Source organism: Elgaria multicarinata, chromosome 1 (assembly GCF_023053635.1).
Source record: "Elgaria multicarinata webbii isolate HBS135686 ecotype San Diego chromosome 1, rElgMul1.1.pri, whole genome shotgun sequence".
In the NCBI taxonomy this organism is placed as follows: domain Eukaryota; kingdom Metazoa; phylum Chordata; class Lepidosauria; order Squamata; family Anguidae; genus Elgaria; species Elgaria multicarinata.
Genome location: NC_086171.1, coordinates 125948830 through 125968186, shown reverse-complemented (window position 1 = coordinate 125968186; position 19357 = coordinate 125948830). Strand labels below are relative to the sequence as shown.

Here is a 19357-nt window from a genome sequence, read left to right as displayed (position 1 = left end):
GTTGGCCACTGTGTGAACAGAGTGCTGGACTAGGTGGACCCTTGTTCTGATCCAGCATGGTTCTTCTTATGTTCTTAATTATATGAGAGCATGCACATTGAAATAGAGATGAAAACTGATTTCCAGCATAACGTAAGCACAAAATAAAAATAAAAGTCAGACATTCTCATTATAAAAAGCTTACAATTTAAAAATTGATGGAGGGGAAAACAATTTCAGAGAGTGGAGAAATAGCAAAATGTTCGTCTTTGCCTGAAAAGACCTTTCGTTTGACTTTTCCTACTGAATCATAAGCTTATTGAGGAGGAAGGGTTTTGGACAAATCAGTGCATCCTATCTTAACCTACCTCATAGGCTTGTTGTTGTCAGAAAATGGGTTTGCTTTTTAGCTAATAAGGGTGAATAGAAATATTAATCAGTAAATCAATAAACCTCATGTATATGACTCCCTTGGAAAGGTGGGATATAGGTGTGATAAACTTCTAACAATTTTCTGCAGCAATAAAGCAAGTTTACCATGTTTCTGTTGCTTAGGAAAGCTTCACTTTATTTACTTCAGCCACACATTGGGGAAACATGTTTCCTGCTTTCATCAAGGGAACAACCCAATGATTGACAGTTCTTCTTGTTTGGCTATTTGGGGATGATTCCTCAAGCCCACTGGATGAGCGCAGGCAATCATCCTTGCTATGATGCATTCCAGGGGGTGGCACTCCTGGGAAAGCATGCATTGGACTGAGTTGCAATTTTAGCACCTCCCCATAATTACCGCCCTTTACCAGGAAGAACATGGCTGCTGACATCTACAGTAGACATGGATAGATGCAGGAAGGCAACAATTATTACCGGACTGGTCCCCACTCTCGTTAATGCTCCCAAGAAAGACTATAATTTAAATGCTCAATGATTTGAAACAACAACAACCCTGCAAGCTGCATAAAGAATGGCTTGTAGGTTGCTTTTTAAATGGGCATTTGTCATATCGATACCTTATATAAGAATACAGTCGTGCAAGGTTTATTACTAGAGATTTACCAGACCAAATTGGCTAATTTTTGTTTTAAACTAAACCTTGAGCGGTGTAGAAGTGCATAAAAATAAGAAAGTTCAAAAAAGTTCAAAGCTCAAGCTTTGGGCAGCTTGGGAAAGGAGAAGAGAGAAGGATTAAGCAAAGGGGAGGTTAATGCATATGCCCCAACACGGTGTCCGTAATGTAACATGTGACACAGTGTATATTGACATGTAATAATGCTTATTCCTGTAAGCTTTTAAGAGTGCTTGGCCAATGAATGGGCAGGCTCAGAATGTTGGGAAAGGGGCTGAAGAAAAATCAGTTGGTGATAGGTAGAGGAGGAGGAAGAAGAGAAGCTGAGGAGGAAGAGTTGAAGAAAAGTCAGCTGGTGATAGAGGAGGAAGAGAAGCTGAGGAGAAAGTGCTGAAAGGACACCAGAGGGAGAACATAAGAGTTATACTGGATCAGATCAAGGGACCATCTAGTCCAGCACTCTGTTCACACAGTAGCCAACCAGCTATTGACCAGGAATCCACAGCAGGATTTGAGTGCAATAGCACCCTCCCATCCATGTTCCCCAGCAACAGGTGTACATAAACATACTGCCTCTGGTACTGGAGGTAGCAAGTAGCTATCAGGACTAGTAGCCATTGACAGCCTTCTCCTCCAGGAAATTATCTAACCCCTTTTAAAACCAACCAAATTGTGGCCATCGCTACACCTTGTGGCAGCAAATTCCATAGTTTAATTATGGCCTAATCTACACTAGCTGTTTATTCCTGCGGTGATCTCGGGATGACCCCTCAGTTATTCAGGAATATCACTGACTGCATTTGCCATGGTTTTTCTGGCTCTCTTGCTAGGGCCTTGACGTCTGCAGCTGGTGTGCCCCCCATTTCTGAAGCAGTTGCTGTTTGGCCGAGATCCCAGCTTGGCGAACAGCCAACCTGCTGTCGGGCGTGCCAGCGGTTTTGTATGTGTGTGTGGGAGTGGGCAGCTGCCATTTTCGGCACAGATTTTCATTGGCTATCGGCGTGTTTCAGCACCGACCATTTTTTTTTAACACAACCATATCAATGCGCGGGAGCACATCTTAGACACCTATCCCCCAGGTGTATTTGTGCTGGTGCACATCTCGGAGGAGTTATTAAAAAATAATAATTCCATGCCCCGTAGTCATCTACCCAGTCCCACCCACTTCTCCTGATACACCTTCGGAAGCACCAGCACAGGGCGCACGTCCCCCTTTACTCATGGGAAACGCCTCTCCTTTACTCACAGGAAACTTCCCTCACATGTGCCCTGTGAGGGACGATCGCAGAAGCAGGAAACCTCACAATTACCCCTCCTCTGTTGCAAAATGGCGGTAGGTGTAGGTTAGGCCTAAGTAGGGTGACCATATGACCAGGTCTGCCCAGATTTGTCCGGATTTTTGATGACAAATCCGGGACGGGGAGGGGAAATCCGGATTTTTCCAAAGAGCAGCTCTAATGGGAATTAACAAAAATGCTTATAACTCTGTCATTTTTTAAGATAAAGACATGAAACTTGGCACAATGGTAGCTCTTAGGAAGGGCTTTAGTCATACCAAATTTGAAACAGATCCGTTCATCCATTGATTTTTTTAGGATTTTTTTAAAAATTAAGGTTTTAAAATTATTTTTAAACTGTCATTTTTAAAGATAAAGAGCTGAAAGTTGGCACCATGATAGCTTTTAGGTAGAGCTTTAGCCATACCAAATTTGAAACAGATCTGTTCATCCATTGATTTTTAGGAATTTTTTAAAATTTGAGGATTTTAATTTTTTTAAAAAAATATTATTTTTAAAGATAAAGAGATGAAACTTGGCACCACGATTGCTCTTAACAAGGACTTTAGCTATGTCAAGTTTGAAACAGATCTGTCCATCCATTGAGTTTTAGGATTTTTTAAAAAAGTTTGAGGTTTTAAAATTATTTTTTAAAAATGACATTTTTAAAAGATAAAGGGCTGAAAGTTGGCACCATGACAGCTTTTAAGGAGATATTTAGCCATGCCAGGTTTGAATCAGATCTGTTCATCCTTTTTTTTTTTTAGGATTTTTTTAAAAGTTCAAAGTTTTAAAATTATTGTGTTTTAAAACTGCTGGAGCCATATCCTTCAAACTCAGGTTGTCAAACCTCCTCTTTGGGGTTTTGCATATTGAGTAGTTTCAGCCCTTGGATTCAGATGGGAAGTGGGGGCCCCAGCTGCGGATCTCCAGTCTTTAGGTAAACTGCCACAACACCCACCCTAATGTTAGAGTAGAGAAACTTGTGACACAAGCTTTTTAAAAAAATTGAAATTAAAAAAAGCCAGCCATCCGGCGGGCCAGTAGCAACAGCAGCTTGCAATGAGTAAAGATACAGTCAGAAAAGATATTTGAGGGAAGGGGAGACTGTATCACACAAAGCATAGCAAAAGCTTCAAAGTACAGCAAAACCTACAAAAGTAGGAGTGAGTGAAGTTAATTTCAGATACATTGAATCTCTCACTTGTTCTTTATTTCAGTGATTTTAACATTAAGATGTTATGTAGAACAGATTTGTCTTAAATGTGTGCTGTAAAATCAGACATGTGACCAAGGCTACGTTCAGGTGGGCACGCCCCCTTGGTGCTGGCCACGCCCCCTTGGGGGCAGACCATGTTGTCCTCCTTTTTGGTTTCCAAAATATGGTCACCCTAGGCCTAAGTGCTGTGAGAAAGAAAAACAAAAGGCGAAAGAAATAATAATATCCACCTCTCCCTCTGGATTGAGGCGGGGTACACCACAAATGCAAACACCATAAAATATATTTAATTAATTAAAACATTTAAAACTAATACATTATTAAAAAGGCATCTTAAAAGTCAACTGGGTAAGAGATAAGAGATCATAAAGAGATAAGTTTTTCTGGCTTTCTTAAACGTAAGAAGAATAGATAAATGATCTGTTTAAAAAGAGCATGTTTTTTGTTTGTTTTCACTTCTAATGATTTATTTGTAGTACATTTATTTAAAAGTGTACAGTCGCTCCATTTGCAAGGTAAACAGGCAAATCTATGGGCTTTACGCCAATGTATAAAGATGGGTTTGAAAGTACATTTATTTGTAGTACGTTTATTTAAAAGTGTACAGTCGCTCCATTTGCAAGGTAAACAGGCAAATCTATGGGCTTTACGCCAATGTATAAAGATGGGTTTGAAAGTACATTTATTTGTAGTACATTTATTTAAAAGTGTACAGTCGCTCCATTTGCAAGGTAAACAGGCAAATCTATGGGCTTTACGCCAATGTATAAAGATGGGTTTGAAAGCAGGTTAACTACGGAGACGCCGCTAGGTGGAAGCGGCTGGTTTTCCGCCGTGCCCAATAACGTTACAGCCGCAGCCCTGGAGGAGAGAGAGAACTCCTGCGGAGATGAGCTGACGTCAACGCCGGCGGAGCAGGAAGGGGCGGGGAAACGGCCGAGCGTGGCGGGTGCGCTCCCCTCCAGGCCTACAGAGGGCAGCCTTACCTTCTCGCGGAGCCGCTCTTGCGGCGCCGGACTCCGCCTCGTCGGCCACGTCACGTCTTGCGCCTGCGCGTCGGGCTCGGCCTTTTTCCCCAGCATTACGGGCGGCAGACGTTTCGCTGAGCGGCCCTCGGCCTAAAGCGAAAGGGGACTGAACCGAGAACCATGGTCAGTACCGGGTCCAAACGGGTCGCGATGGGGAAGGAGGGACCGGCTTGCCCTCCCCTAGCCTCGGCTGGCTCTTTGCTCGCCATCGGGCGGCCGGATGGATTCGGATGGGAAGTGGCGGGCCCAGCTGCGGAAGGAGGTTCCAGCGTGGCCTAATGGCTGCAGACCCGCCGCTAGCAAAGGGGCAGCGGCGTTTGCTTCTCCGGGCTCTTTCCCCCACATACGTAGCCCCTCAGGTCACTTCTTTGCTCTGGCTCTTCGGGGCAGCCCCCGTTCTCTTCCGAATAGTGGCCTCTTCGGCCATTCTCGGCGCCTCTTCTCTCAAACTTCCTCTCCTTCCCCCTGCAAAGAAAACAACCACCCAAAACTAAAATAAAAAACTCAGCCTTAAGGCCCCTGACAACGAGGAGAGGCAGGGAGAGAGCGCTCTGGGCCTGTAGTTGTCTGAAGGGCTTCCTCTGGCGGGTGCCCGCAGGGCGCCCGTCTGGCCTGAGGGACGGCGGCGTTGCCATCACTGCACGAGTTGGAGGGAGAGGAAGGGATCCGCTTCGCGTGGTGATCTAAAGGCACCGCAGGGAACTTGGGGAGAATAGCTCCTAAATGTAGGTCTTCTGCAAGGTAGGGTCTGCCCACCTGAAACGTGTTCTGTTACCTTAGTGCAGCTTTCTCCAACCTGGTGCCCTCCAGAGGTGTTGGACCACAACTCCCAGCATGCCCCAACCACCATGGCTGGCTGGGGCATGGTAGGAGTTGTGGTCTAAAACCTTCCTGAAAGGCACCGCACTCCTGTAGTGACTTTACAAAAACCTCTTGGGTTGCTGTGTCTTGTGACATTTTTGTGCTATGTTCTTTGCAGCATGTGCCACATAGGAGTCGTTTTGGCTGATTCACACTTTTATGTGTTTGGATGCATACCTAGGGTAGTTTAAGCATACACCTGAAAATGTAACACAAATAGCTGGGGATAAAGTTGTTTCCCCCCCAAATATCTGTGTGCTGACTATCTGTCAAGTGTACCCTTCACTGGCAAAACAGTGTTAATTTTATGTATTTGAATTATATTATATTGTACTAATGTTCCCTGCCACGATCCAAAGGGAGAGGCGGTTAAGAAATAATAATATTATTCAAGAGAAGGCTCCTGGAGATAGACTGTTACTGTTAGCCATAGAGATTCTTTCTTACCTTTCCTGTGAACAGCTTGTGGTCATGTCTGGCTGTTGCAACACCTCCAAGAATAATGTCTGGGATAATGTTGCTAAATGAAAAGTGGTCCTTCATGATGGCTGATTGAGGGGTGTGATGTGATGTTTCAGGCATAAAACACCTTTTTTCCCTTCCAAGGGAGAGCCTGTCAGAAACAAAAGCAAGTTGGGGAAAATATTGATTAAAAACTGCCTGTTCTCCCTTCTTGTGAATGGTCAACATAGGCCTGGAATTTTGGAAACCCTTAATTTCTAAATTGCTGTCACTTGTAGATTTCCTAACAGCTGATCCTTCAAAAGTTTGTGTTGCCTATTATTTTCCTCATCTGTGCCACTCCCACAATTTACAGTCTAGGGCTGAGTTCTAAGGATTGCAGCAAGGAAATCAAGCATCATGGCTGCTCCTCCTCTACACCATGACTGCCATTTGCATTATTACCAGTGCCACAGGATGGGTTAATATATCCAAACCTGGTGCAGAGAGAGGTGGGTCATACCCACCCTGCAATCTATTGTACGACCCTGTGCTGGGTTTGGATGACATGCCAACCTGTACTGCATCACGAGGAATAATGCAAATAATGTGGTTGTGCATGCAGGCACAGTGGTTGCTTCCCTTGTTGCGATCTTCCGAACCCAGTCTTCTTGTAGTTACTGGACTGTGGCAAGGCTTAGGCTGTCAATTGGAAAATCATGCTAATAAACGTTTATAAATACAGATAAATCTCTGCAAAAGTATGTGATTTGTGGATTGCAGATAGTTTGCTACCAAAAACAGCTTGGAGGACTGTTTGCTTTGCTGCATATGATTATTTCATGTCACTGCTTATTTTCAGTATCACAGTAATAATTAAGATACATCTAGTTGACCTGGTTTACATGATTAAACAACCACGGTTTGTTAACCATGGGTCGTTTGGGAGCGAGCTAATGTGCTGGCTCCCAACTGTTCGCCAGTGTGCTAAAGTATCCAGGGATGTCCCATCCTTTGGTTGTTCTCCCTGACATTTGAACCAAGAGCTCTTGGTTGTTGAGGGAAAAACAGTCCAGAGTTCAGCTTGGGTTCCAACTTTGGGTTGGTTCTCCTTCAACCACCCAGAGTTCCAGGTTTGCACATCCCAGAGAACAACCCAGGTATGGGCATCCCTGGGGTGTTTTAGTGTACTGGACACGGCTGAATGGTTGGAAGCTAGCACGTCCACTCCTGCTTGTTCCCAAACAACCCATGGTTAACAAACTGTTGTTTAATTGTGCAAACAGGGTCACTGTGTAATTTGCCTTTTTAGGCTACATGTCTAAATATATGTGAACTTTCCAAACAAATCTTCCATCTTTCCCCTTGTTGGCTTCTACATTAAAGGTATCTTAGTTCCTCCATCTTATCTTGCAAGACTGTCACGCAGACATTTTGACACTAATGATACTATGTTCCATATTTTCAAGGGGTTCGTCAAAGTTGTCAAGAATAAGGCCTACTTCAAGAGGTATCAAGTCAAATTCCGAAGAAGGAGAGGTATGCTTCACTTCTTTATAAGCTTTTACTAGACTAAGTGGATAAGGGCTTGTACCTGCAGTTTATAAATCTGTTCCAATCTCTCATCTCACTCTTTCAGAGGGAAAGACTGATTACTATGCTCGTAAGCGTTTGGTGATTCAAGATAAAAACAAGTACAACACCCCTAAATATAGGATGATAGTACGTGTCACCAACAGAGATATCATTTGCCAGGTAAGGTCACCTTTCCGTTCTTGACTGTGCCGGGAATGCCGCTTTGCACTTCACAAATATCCTTCTTAGATGTACGTTCCATGTAGGAATTTTATAATATGTAGCAGCCCTTAACTTATGAAAGAAGTGTGCTTAATTTTAAAAGAGAAAAAGTAGTATTTTTCTCCAAGAGTTTGATAATAGAGCAAAAACTCTTCTGAACTTGATAGGATAATTGTGTGACAATACTACTTCCTTTTGTATGGTTGCAGACTTGGCCATATGATCTATTCAATGCAGGCTTTGAGAAGGTAGCTAGAATCTTCTTTCTGGGAAGAAACATTTATAATAAATAAAAGAGGTCCTTGATATGACTAACTCAAACTTTAAAATCTTTTTCAAGCCTTTGCGCACCAGGAATTCTTTTCCAGGTATAGATGTTCAGATACAGATGTGCAAGTAAAATAGATGGTTTTATGTTGCTTCATGCCCAGATTTCTTATTTGGTTGCTTCTTGGAAAATGAATGCATTGGACAAAACAGGTGACTGTTATTGTTGTACAGTGCTGATTCCAAGCTCTGTTTTCTGCTATTTATTTTCATATGTATTTGATTAGGTCAAACAATTAGTTTTCTCTGTGCAAAGATGCATGTTGTTTTTAAAATTATTCTGCATACTTGAAGTAGAAACAAAAGAGCTACCAACCTGTAGAAAATACCAAGAGTGGAGTTGATAGTATGGCATTTTCTCAACTGCTCTACTTCCTAACATTCTTTCTCTTCTCTCCTCAACCCTCCCCATTTCTGAAAATCATACAGAAAACAGGCTAGGTCTGCAAATAGATTAGGCATTATACTCTGCTTTGTATTAGATTTTTGTAAAAGCTACAGTTTGTGGGTGAAGTGTAGAAATTGTTTATGAGTAGCTTTAGGGCAGTGGTTTGGAACTTCAGGTTTGAGGGCAAAATCTGGCCTTCCAGGTTTCCCCAGAAGGCCACGCCCCCTTCCCCAAGCCCTTTCTCCCAATTGGTGGCTTCCTAGCTTTTGTGCAACCCTCCCCCCCATTTTAAAAGGTTGAAAGGCCCTCTTAAGGCTTAGTTACTGATAGTAAGAGCTTTAAGCTAAAAGAGGGTGGTATTTTTTAGTGTTTTAGCTCTGCTCCTTTTGCCCTTGACCAATACTCCCTTTTGACCAGCTCTGCCCACCACTAGAATACAGCCCCCAAGAGCATCTCTTAAATGGAATTTGACCTTTGGGCTGGTATGTACCCCTACTGTAGGGGCTGCCGATACATTCCTCCCCAACTTGTGTAACTGTCATGGCTGCCAACAAACGTGCGCTAAAAATTGTAGTTCTGCAAAAGGGCTCACCCCTAATACAATTCTCAGCTCCCTCCCAAGCTAGAAATCCCATGGTTCTTTTGAATAAGCTATTAGTTAAGCTGGTGTGGTCATTTTTAAACTTGCAGATGTTTCCTTACTGAATTCAGTAAGGGCCAGCAGAAAGATTCTCAAGTTCCATTTTGAGTGTAACCATTGTTGAAGGGATGTGAGTGATTCTCAGAGCTACAGATATTTCATCCCATCTGTAGAGTACAGAATGATTATACTTATCAATCTGAGTCAGGGAGACAAGACTGAATTCCAATGAAACAACATTTTTTAAAAGCTGTCGAAGGTGCGCTTGGTGACTTGCTGCTATAGACACTTTCACCTAAAAATTGCCAGCTGTGCTCAGTAAGTTTTAAGTACAGTGAATTTGATTCTTTCTTCTGTGAAGGTGTGCAAAATGGGTTTTTTAAAAGATCTACACATCTCATTATTCTGATAACAGTGTTTAAAGTGGGCATTGTTTAGGTGGGCAACCTACAACCAATAGCCTAATCTCGTGTAACCTTCCTTCACTAGCCCGCTGGGTAAGAAGTTAGGGGAAAGAGAGTTAGACATTAGAATGTACTGGTAACTTGGGTTGCCAAAACATGAAAACCAAATACAGCTAAATATGCTTGTCCTCTCTGAAGGTCTGTTTCCCAAGTTCAATCATGATAGGGGTGTGCTTTGGCAAAGCAAGTCCATGCTTTGCAAAACCGATGCAAAGTATTAAGCATGAGTCATGCAGTTCTGAAGAACCCACTGGCCTAGGTGAGCAGCTGAGTGGCAAACTGCTCTCCTGCTGCAGCATTTGCTTTACTTTCTCTATTGCTGCTCCCACTCCGTTTAGTTGGATTAATAGAATGCAGGAGTCTCAACAGTCTATATATGTGGCCTTTCTGTCTCTGCTCAGGGTTGGAAGGACTGGTCACCCTTCCAAGCCAAGAGAGGGAGTTACTGTATGTGCAGCCAGGACAGGGAGAATGTATGTGCAGCACTATTGTAGAGTTGTGCTTTGATTTGATGCAGTCGAGGAAGGAAGTAGGAGCTGTGCTGTCAGGAGAAAGCAGGATCAGTGGAAATGGTATCTTGGTAGGAGTGACGTGGGAACGAAGCAAGTGAAGAAGGGAGAAAAACATCCAGTATTTATTTATTTATTTATTTATTACATTTTTATACCGCCCAATAGCCAAAGCTCTCTGGGCGGTTCACAAAAATTAAAAGTTCCTTATACGGCTTTCTTATCCAGCAAAGATCCAGCTATTACAGAGCTGCTTCTCATTGAGCACACCTGTGCCTTGGAGGTATATATGTAACATTTACGGACACTGGAGTGAGTTGGGGCTGTACACATCGTAGTTTGAAAGAAGCATGGGGAGGCTGGCTTTGAGGAGGTTCTATGTGCAGGACTGTTGGCTTTGATGGGACTCTCCCATGCAGGGGGCAGACAGTATTGAATGAAAATTAACAACCAGTTGGTTTGAGGTCACTCACTAACGCTGCTTTTGTTTCAGATTGCGTATGCCAGAATTGAAGGCGACATGATTGTCTGTGCTGCTTATGCTCATGAGCTGCCAAAGTACGGCGTGAAAGTAGGCTTGACCAACTACGCTGCTGCCTATTGCACGGGTCTGCTGCTGGCCCGCAGGGTACGTATCTGTTAAAGATCAGAATAATTTCTGCTTCCCGGTTTATTTGCCACACATTGGGAGACAAGACCTGCAAATCATTGCAATTGGGGAATTCATAACACGTGACTTAAAAGCCGGGGGTGGGTGGGGGCAGAGGAATTGCAAATCACTCACGCTGTTTATTTTAGTCCTCAAGTACGTATCCAGGACTTAGTGCTAAGCCAGAAGTTTTAGAAACAATCTAAATAAATCAACATTGGCCTAGAGAGAGAGTCCAGAACAATATACACAAGGATCTATTCTCCTGTTACTTCAGTGTGTCAACTACCCAATATTCCTGAGTGTTAGATAAAAGTAACATTACTTTTGTAGACTTCGTACATCAGTTGTGAGGAGCTTCTTGGAACAGGGCTGGAAAAATCCCAGGGTACTAGGCACCCATAATTCCTAAAAGTTTTCTGTTACTGCATTTCCAGCCCTTGTACAGAAGTAGTTCCTAAAAGATTGCTGGTATCTGTAAACTGAAGTGTTGTCCATCCCCACCCCCCTCTCAAATCCTGGCTTTAAAGAGTTTCTTGTTTTTCTTCAAATGTGTACTCTATCATTATGGCCACAACTGGCCTTTGGGTGGGGTTGCAAGCTGCCCATCCTGGTATCTGATGAATTGTGGAGCCTACCACTGAGAACCCTTTGTAGTCCTCTCTGCAACATTCCAGATCTGTTGGGAGGGAAACTTATGTGAATTGTTTGTTTGCAGCTTCTGAACAAATTTGGCCTTGACAAGACCTATGAAGGCCAAGTTGAAGTGACTGGTGATGAATATAATGTGGAAAGTGTGGATGGGCAGCCTGGCGCTTTTACGTGCTATCTGGATGCTGGTCTTGCTCGAACTACCACTGGGAACAAGGTCTTCGGTGCTCTGAAAGGAGCTGTTGATGGTGGCCTTTCGATTCCTCACAGGTAACACCCCCACCCCACCCCAAACCATCAGAGCAGACATCGTGGGAAACGTTGTTCTCTGCTTATTCAGTTTGGTTAGGTATCTAGCTGTTGAGCTCACTCATCCTGTGTGTGAGCTTGTAAACTTTTAAAAATAGCTGTTTTTGCTGCCTGGTATAGACATGACTGTATCTAGAGAAGCTGCTATTCTTTGCTTTTTATCTTGAGTGCAGTGCATTTGACTTTTGCCATATGTGGTGGTTTGCACAGTTGATAAGCAAACTAAGGTTGCTTATAAGACCTTAGTTGGCTTAGTCTTGTGGCGGAAGCGGAGCTTACTTATGCCCTCTCCTCTGCTACAGAGAACTTCTTGAACAAACTGGATGCTTCACATATACACCTAATTGCTCGGCGGTCTGGATTTCATGTGATAATTTCATTGTGTGTTACTTTAACTGCTGCAGTAGACTTTATAAATGATAGCCAATCAGAGTAGTAAAATGGTGATCTTTCTGTTACTCCGTAAATACGGATTGTAGAGTTCTCAAAGATCCACCTTTTTCTTTTGTCTTTAACTTGGCTGCTATGTGATGATATCCCACTGACTGAACATTCTGTAGTTGGTCCTTGGCATGTGTATGATGGATCTCAGTGTTTCAAGACGGGACTGATGGTGGCTAAAGTTCTTGACCTTGCGTTAAAAATTAAAATGCCAGTCCCAAATTTTACCAGGGTTTGCTCAAAACTGTATCTAATGCTCAACTTCTGTTTCACAGTACCAAGCGCTTCCCTGGTTATGATTCAGAGAGCAAAGAATTCAATGCGGAGGTCCATCGCAAGCACATCATGGGTCAAAACGTTGCAGATTACATGCGTTACTTGATGGAGGAGGATGAGGATGCGTACAAGAAACAGTTCTCCCACTACATAAAGAACAATGTGACGCCTGACATGGTAAATGCTTCCTGATTCATTCATTAGGGACTGAAAGTATGCTCTGCTTGGAATTGATACTGCTGGCAGCCTGCAGTTTTATTGGAAAATACTAACAAATAATCTCTTTGTAATCTAGAAAGTAATCTTCAAATTTTGGCTTGGCCTTTTTGCTGTTGAAAGGCCCCTAATTTTCAAGTGAGGGCGTACCTTGATTGTTGCTTTGGAGTAGGGAGCAGAGTGCAATAAGGATGGTATGGCATTTCAGGTGGACCTGAACAGATAGACAAGCAGAATCCCTTATGTCAGCCTTCCCTAACCAATAGCCATGCTGGCTCTGAAAGATAGGCGTTATACTCCAACACACAACTGGAGGGCATGTTCATTGCACATGAGGAAATAAATTAGAATCCCAGCTTTGCATGTAGCTTGCATCTGTCTGTCTGTGTCTCTCTCACACACTCACAGACATAAAGTGTGAATTTGCCCTAGGTTCCTCTGACTGCAGGCTTCTGATTTACTTTAAATGTTGGGGGGATACCTACCCTGCTTATTACTCTGTACTGAGTTGTTCTTGGGCTCATTGCCTTTATCTTAAGGATATGTTTTGGGTGTGTTGGTATGGAGACATTGCATCAGAATTCATTTTGAAACTTCATTTTCAGAATATCTTAAGTTCTCCCCCAGACAGATTTGCTGAATATGTATTAAATATAAACTGTTATCTAAATATCCTTATTTCAGATGGAAGAAATGTATAAAAAAGCTCATGCTGAAATACGTGAGAATCCAGTCCATGAAAAGAAACCCAAGAGGGAAGTCAAAAAGAAGAGGTGAGATGGTCTTTATTCTCCCACCAACCCCACCCTGTCCCAGATGAGATTCCATAAAGAAATGCCTGTTTGCTCAGAGTGCTGTGCCAGTGAAATCTAAAGATCTTTTTGGAGTACATTAACATTGAAAATGAAATAACCTGTTTTGGGAGATGCTAAAAGAGGATAATTCTTAGCTTAGATTCTCCAGCACAGAATTGGGAAACTCAAAACAAGCCTTGTATACTTTCAAAGCTTGGCTTGGTGTCGAAATTGCTATGGCTCTCGTTCCCCCCTGTGTTGCAGCCCTGTGACGGTTCACAAATGGCAATATCAGTGGCCTGAATATGAAAAAGAACAAAAGGTTCATTTCCCAGGTGCCTCAAAAGGATGACACTAACCATGTCCCCCCCCCCCGTCAAAAATGTTATCAGTAGGAATGTGTTTAATGGGCAGTTCTTAATTCAGTTCCAGAAATGAAAGTCTTGGTCCCACCTGTTAGAAGTTTTGATGATAATTCTACTCTTCGTCATGTAGTCATAGGATGGGAAGCTTGCTTGCTTGCCTCAGTGCCTTAAGCTTAACCTGTTATCAGTGTTACCTGGTATAATCAATTAGACCTGTTTTCCATTCTCCTTTGAGATTCGTTTACTCATGGGGGTTGGGTGGCAGCTTGGTTTTTCATTGAGGCCAATAGTTTTCAAATTATTAGAACGTTGTTTTGCTCTCAAGTGCAGTCTGTATCATCCAAACTTTTAAAATACCTTGCATCCCACAGCGAGTCCCCCACGAGCACTCCCAGACCATTCACTGTGCCCAATCCTATTAATTTCCTTATCTAGTTGTGAGTGGATACTGGATTTGACTAAGGGAGTCCGTGAGCAGACTGCCCAATCAGGGTTTGACGTCACTTAGCTAATCTGTTAGTGGACACTTAGTTGATGAGATGTGGCCCTTTCTCACTGAGGTTGCCTTGAAGGGTATGGTGTTGCAGGAGGAGAGAATCATACATACGTTGGCTGGGCAAGTGTGCACTACAGCTTCTGCCATAAAAAGTAATGATCTTGATGCTTTTGCGCAACGTAGGGTGACCATATGAAAAGGAGGACAGGGCTCCTGTATCTTTAACAGTTGTATTGAAAAGGGAATTTCAGCAGGTGTCATTTGTCTATGTTGGAGAACCTGTTGAAATTCTCTCTTCATCACAACAGTTAAAGCTGCAGGTGCCCTGCCCTCTTTTATATCTGGTCACTCTAGTTTAGCTCCTGCAGCTTTAACTGTTGTGATGAAGAGGGAATTTCACCAGGTTCTCTGTATATACAAATGACACCTGCTGAACTTCTCTTTTCTATGCAACTGTTAAAGATACAGGAGCCCTGTCCTCCTTTTCATATGGTCACCCTATACTGTATGTAATCTCCCTGCTCCTTTCCATGTTAAAAGACTTATGCCTAGTAGTTTTAGATACAGCTGGCAAGTTTACAATCACTGCAGAATTAATAACCTTAGAACTTGAGGGTGAGAGAGGAAGAGGCATGGCAGGTATATAGTGATGAGCTGTCTATATAATTCTAACTTGTTCTGGGGAAATAATATTTACTCCCCAGAATAAATACTGAATATTTTATTCTGTATTTAGCACTGGGGTTATAGCATACAGACACTTAAGAAATCTGACATTTGTGGGCAAAATGCCATTGCTTTTGAAAACCTGAGATAACACTTTGTGTAAAATAAGATGTGATATAACTTACTTGGGTGAGTAAAACTGAGATTAGCTGTGATAGACTGGTTAGCGGGTAGACAAATCTGTGGCAACTTATAGAATGGTATTTTGGTATCTGACAGTTTAAAAATGTTAGAGTGACTACTGTGTCAGTTATTTATTTATTAAAAAACTGATGTTTCAGCAATAGTAAAGTAACTCAAACTCTTTTTGCAGGTGGAACCGTCCCAAATTGTCCCTCGCCCAGAAGAAAGATCGTGTGGCTCAAAAGAAGGCTAGCTTCCTTAGGGCCCAGGAACGTGTGGCTGATAGCTAAGATGCCTTCCATAATTTTCTATGGAGATTTTGGAAAACAAAATAAACTTATTGAACCAATGTTGTCAGCATTGACTTACTGACACTGAATTATAGCTGCTATTGGATAACTGAACACCTGCTGCTTCCTTTTCCTTCACTTCATTCTTGTATAAAACGTTACAGATGAGAGGATGGAGCTCTTGGAGGCCTCTTTCCAGTGGTGGGTGGAGCTAAAGAGAAAAGGGGCAGGGGCAAAATGCCAAAGGTACCAGCACATTTTAGTTTAAGGCTCTTTCTGCCAGTAACAGCCTTAGGAGAGGTATTTCAGCCTTTTAGAATGGGTGAAAAACTTCAAGCAAATGATTGGTCATTGGGGGAAAGATGATAGGGCCAGAAGACATAGCCTGAGGAACCATGGAGGGCTGCATTGGGGCCCCAGGCCTGAGGTTCTGCACCCTGACATTGAAGGTGTGTTAATTAGTATCAGGGTGAATTCCTTGTTCCTTATGATTCCAGAGCAGTGGAAACACTCTGTCAGATGCTGGTGCATAGTGTGTGTGTTTCTTAAAAACAAAAACCTCTTGCAGGGCTGTTTGTATGTTGCAACTTCAATAAGTACACAGAATGTTTGCTACCTGTTTTCACCCTCCATGGCACTGTGTGAGGATAGTTCTGGCTGCATTTTAAAGAAATCTGATGAGAGGCAGAATGATAAGGAACTTTGAATTTTAATATAGAACTATTGCTAAGTCTTAATAGCCCTACCTACTTATGCGACTTGAAATACATTTATTCACTGACAATGAAGAGCTTTGAGCAAGAGCAAATTAAGACTAATAGGCCAGGTAGTATAAAGAATCTCTAAGGTAATTGTTAAATATGGGGAGTTCTATGTTAAATATGGAGAGGTTGGAAGGAGCCTCAAAGGTCATCTAGTCAACCTGCTGCTGGTGATGGAAACCCATTAATTGAATTAGTGGCCATCTAGTTTCTAATAACAGAGAAGCTCTTGTACCAGATTTAATTTATACAATATATAGTCAGTAGATATCTGCATGTGTAGTATGCAGTACCTTACCAGCAGGGTATATGGTAAAAATGTAATTACATCTTACACTCACAAATTAGGCTGCAGGACAGAATGAAACTCAATGGAAAAGAAACCCAATACGCAGAAGATACCACCATTCCAAAAGGTTATATTCCTAGTCACACAGGGTTTACACTTGTTATATAGTTGTTAAAACTAAAAGCATACAAAAACAAAGGTGCTGAAGAGATGGCAGATGCACACTTTAAATACATTTGGTCGATAGGGCCAGCTTTCATTTTTAGTATTTTGAATTTAAGAAAGTATTCAATTCCAGCATGGTATATAGTAGTTTAGAGGCAATTTTCATTACTGTCCCCCAAATGGGGGAAATGAGTTCATACAAATTAATTACTGTAAGAATATGCACAGAGTTGCTTCAGCTTAGTTCTGAAGGGACTTAAGTGATATACAAGACTTTAAAGCTAGTTTCATGCTGCCAAAACACTAGCAGTTTGTCAGCTGTTTAGCAAAAGGGTGCATTGTAATACGTAACACCATTCCTAGGGCTTGAGTTTTACTAAAGGTTAGGCTATCTGATATAAACTGGCCAATAGCATCAGATAGATTGGCGGTGTGTGGGGGGGGTGTCTTTTCTGTTGAAGAATGCACTCTCGGATAATTTGTTAGGGGCTGTATGCCAGTGGGTTTTTTCCCTCCTTGCCCTTACCCAGTAGCCTGCCAGAGATCTGAATTGATCACTTCCAAGATGCTTGCAGCAATTGGCATTCATTTCAGCTCTTCTGTTTCCCCTCCCTCCTTGCCAGAGATCTGTACTGATTGCTTACAGAAGACTCCCCACTACCTTTCCATTGCTCTGACAACTTCAGTTTTTCTTCCCATCCTCCTCTCTGTCAGGATCCTTCAGAATGAAACTAAGCCAGGGTTTCCATGTGAACCATAAAATAGATAAAATATTTGCCCATAGTTTTCCTTTGGCTTCTGATCACGGGAACACTTTGTGAAATCTTATTTACCTGTCCAAGTAACTAGACAGAAGAATTAATCTTTCTCTCAAAAGTGCCTGAGGGAGGCAGCCTTGCATGTGGGATAGCACCTCCTATTGGCTACAGGCAGGATGAAGTTGCTAGGATACCCAACCAGCTCTGCTAGGAGGTAACAGTTTGTAGGAACTAGTCTTTTATTCCCCCTCCCCCCCCCCTTTTTTTTTTGCAAGACCTGCAAAACAGTAACCAGCTTACCATCAATGGCAACCAGTACTTTCTTTGCTACACCTGTAGATCAAGTCCTCTTGGGAACCCACTACAGAAGCTGGATTCCTTAACCTAAAGGCTGACATCTAGCATAAGCAGAACCCTGGGGCTCACTTATGGGAATCCCTTTGCTAAATCTGCTTGGGAATAGCCAATGTAGTGCTAGCCAGCCAAATACCCTCCACAACTTCACTCTGGGGCCATGTGTGCTTTGCAATCTCAAACTGGAATGCAGAAGCCTCCAAAACCCCTTTCTGGGAACTAAGTAAATCATATCCAGTCAAGAGATCATACCTAGCAGTTGACCTAGTACCATAAGATCAATGTGTGCTCAAACTGCTTTCCAGTGCCTTCATCTTGAATGCTGTCATCAACATTGTTTCATGAGTCCATTATATTCACACTGCATGGGTAGAAGCAAGATCAAAGATATAGGGATGGTTTCCAAGGTAGGTCAAAGTAGCCCACTTTATCCCTGGCTTAGTCCTAAGAGAATGATCGTGGGATCACTGCTTGCTCATTAGATGAGTAGTTGTCTGCAATTTTGGAGGTGGTTATTCTCATAGGAAGACACAGACATACTCCAATAAGCTAAAATAACATTTGATAAGCATGAGCAATTGACCACATTCTAAGCAGCTGATTATAAGACCTACTATAGAGCTGACACTGCTTTTGTACATCTCAGTTGTGATGATAACATCCTTCCCAGTGCCTCATGATGTTGGGAAATTACAGGTAAGCAAAATTTCATGTTTACAGTGCCGGTGGGTGGAAGCAGTTGCCTTTTACTGTTTTTGGAATCATGCAGCTGAATTCTGAGACTCGAGGTTAGAAAGTTTCAACTCATAGCAATGTCCTATCATGTCAGTATTTCCCCCCCCCCCCAAGTGTTTTGATGCAAATAAATAAATAAATTGTGTTGGATATTCTGATAGGGTAGATGAGGTTTAGTCTGCTAAGGCTGGTATGTGGAAAGCTACATAGCTCCTCCCATACATAGCCCAGCAGTTTGACACTGCTTGTAACCAAGAGGAGGTGCTTCTGACTTTTCCAAGAAATACCTTTTTATTAGGGAGTCCCCTTGCTGATAAGAGGTAGATTATGCTTTCCTGTGCATTTGTTTGGGTGCCACCTGACCAAAGTTGAATACAGATTAGGAACTCAGAAACTGGGTTTAGATACATGTAAATACTTTAGTAACAACCAGTAAAAATACAAGAAGTGGATGTTGACACAAGTTTCATAACCCATGGTTTGAAGCTGGCTGATCACTGGTTCAGATGAAGCAGCATTAACTAAAACAAAGTAAAAGCTTCTGAAGTCCTGCTCCTCGGTAGGAGGGGTGAGTAGTGTGTAAGCCTGAGGCTCACTGCAGTTTGTTCATTTTTCACTAAATCCTGGTTTAACATGATGTCTGAATATAGCGTTAATTTGTTGCTCTAACCACTACACATGGCCTATGCTGCTGGCATTACATACAATTTCATGAGTTTTAATGCTTCTTCCCATGGAGTTTTATGCACAAGCTGGTTAAATGCAATACTACCCCAGCATGTTTCACTAGGGGACAGTATAAGCAAGCCATTAAAAGAATGGAGATCGATGCACTTGAGACAAGTGAGGCAAAGAAGCAGACAGTCTCCATGGACTTCAAGTATCCCATTCCTTAACTGTCAATTGCCACTTTGAAGCACTTAAGACTTTGGAAGTGAAGAAGAATCACCAGACCAGAGTATC

At 42.4% G+C, this 19357-nt stretch overlaps 1 protein-coding gene and 1 non-coding gene across 2 annotated transcripts; both read left to right on the top strand.

The window, feature by feature from the left end:
• The first annotated feature begins 4581 nt into the window (after nt 1-4581).
• RPL5 (ribosomal protein L5) lies at nt 4582-15391 on the top strand. The gene is made up of 8 exons (XM_063136316.1): nt 4582-4692; nt 7341-7410; nt 7511-7626; nt 10490-10624; nt 11364-11566; nt 12322-12499; nt 13223-13311; nt 15233-15391. The coding sequence occupies exons 1-8, from the start codon at nt 4690-4692 to the stop codon at nt 15330-15332; spliced, it is 894 nt and encodes a 297-aa protein (XP_062992386.1). The 5' UTR covers nt 4582-4689; the 3' UTR covers nt 15333-15391.
• LOC134413480 (small nucleolar RNA SNORD21) lies at nt 12128-12223 on the top strand. The gene has a single exon (XR_010026488.1). It is a non-coding gene; the product is annotated as a small nucleolar RNA SNORD21 (small nucleolar RNA).
• Nucleotides 15392-19357: the final 3966 nt, after the last annotated feature.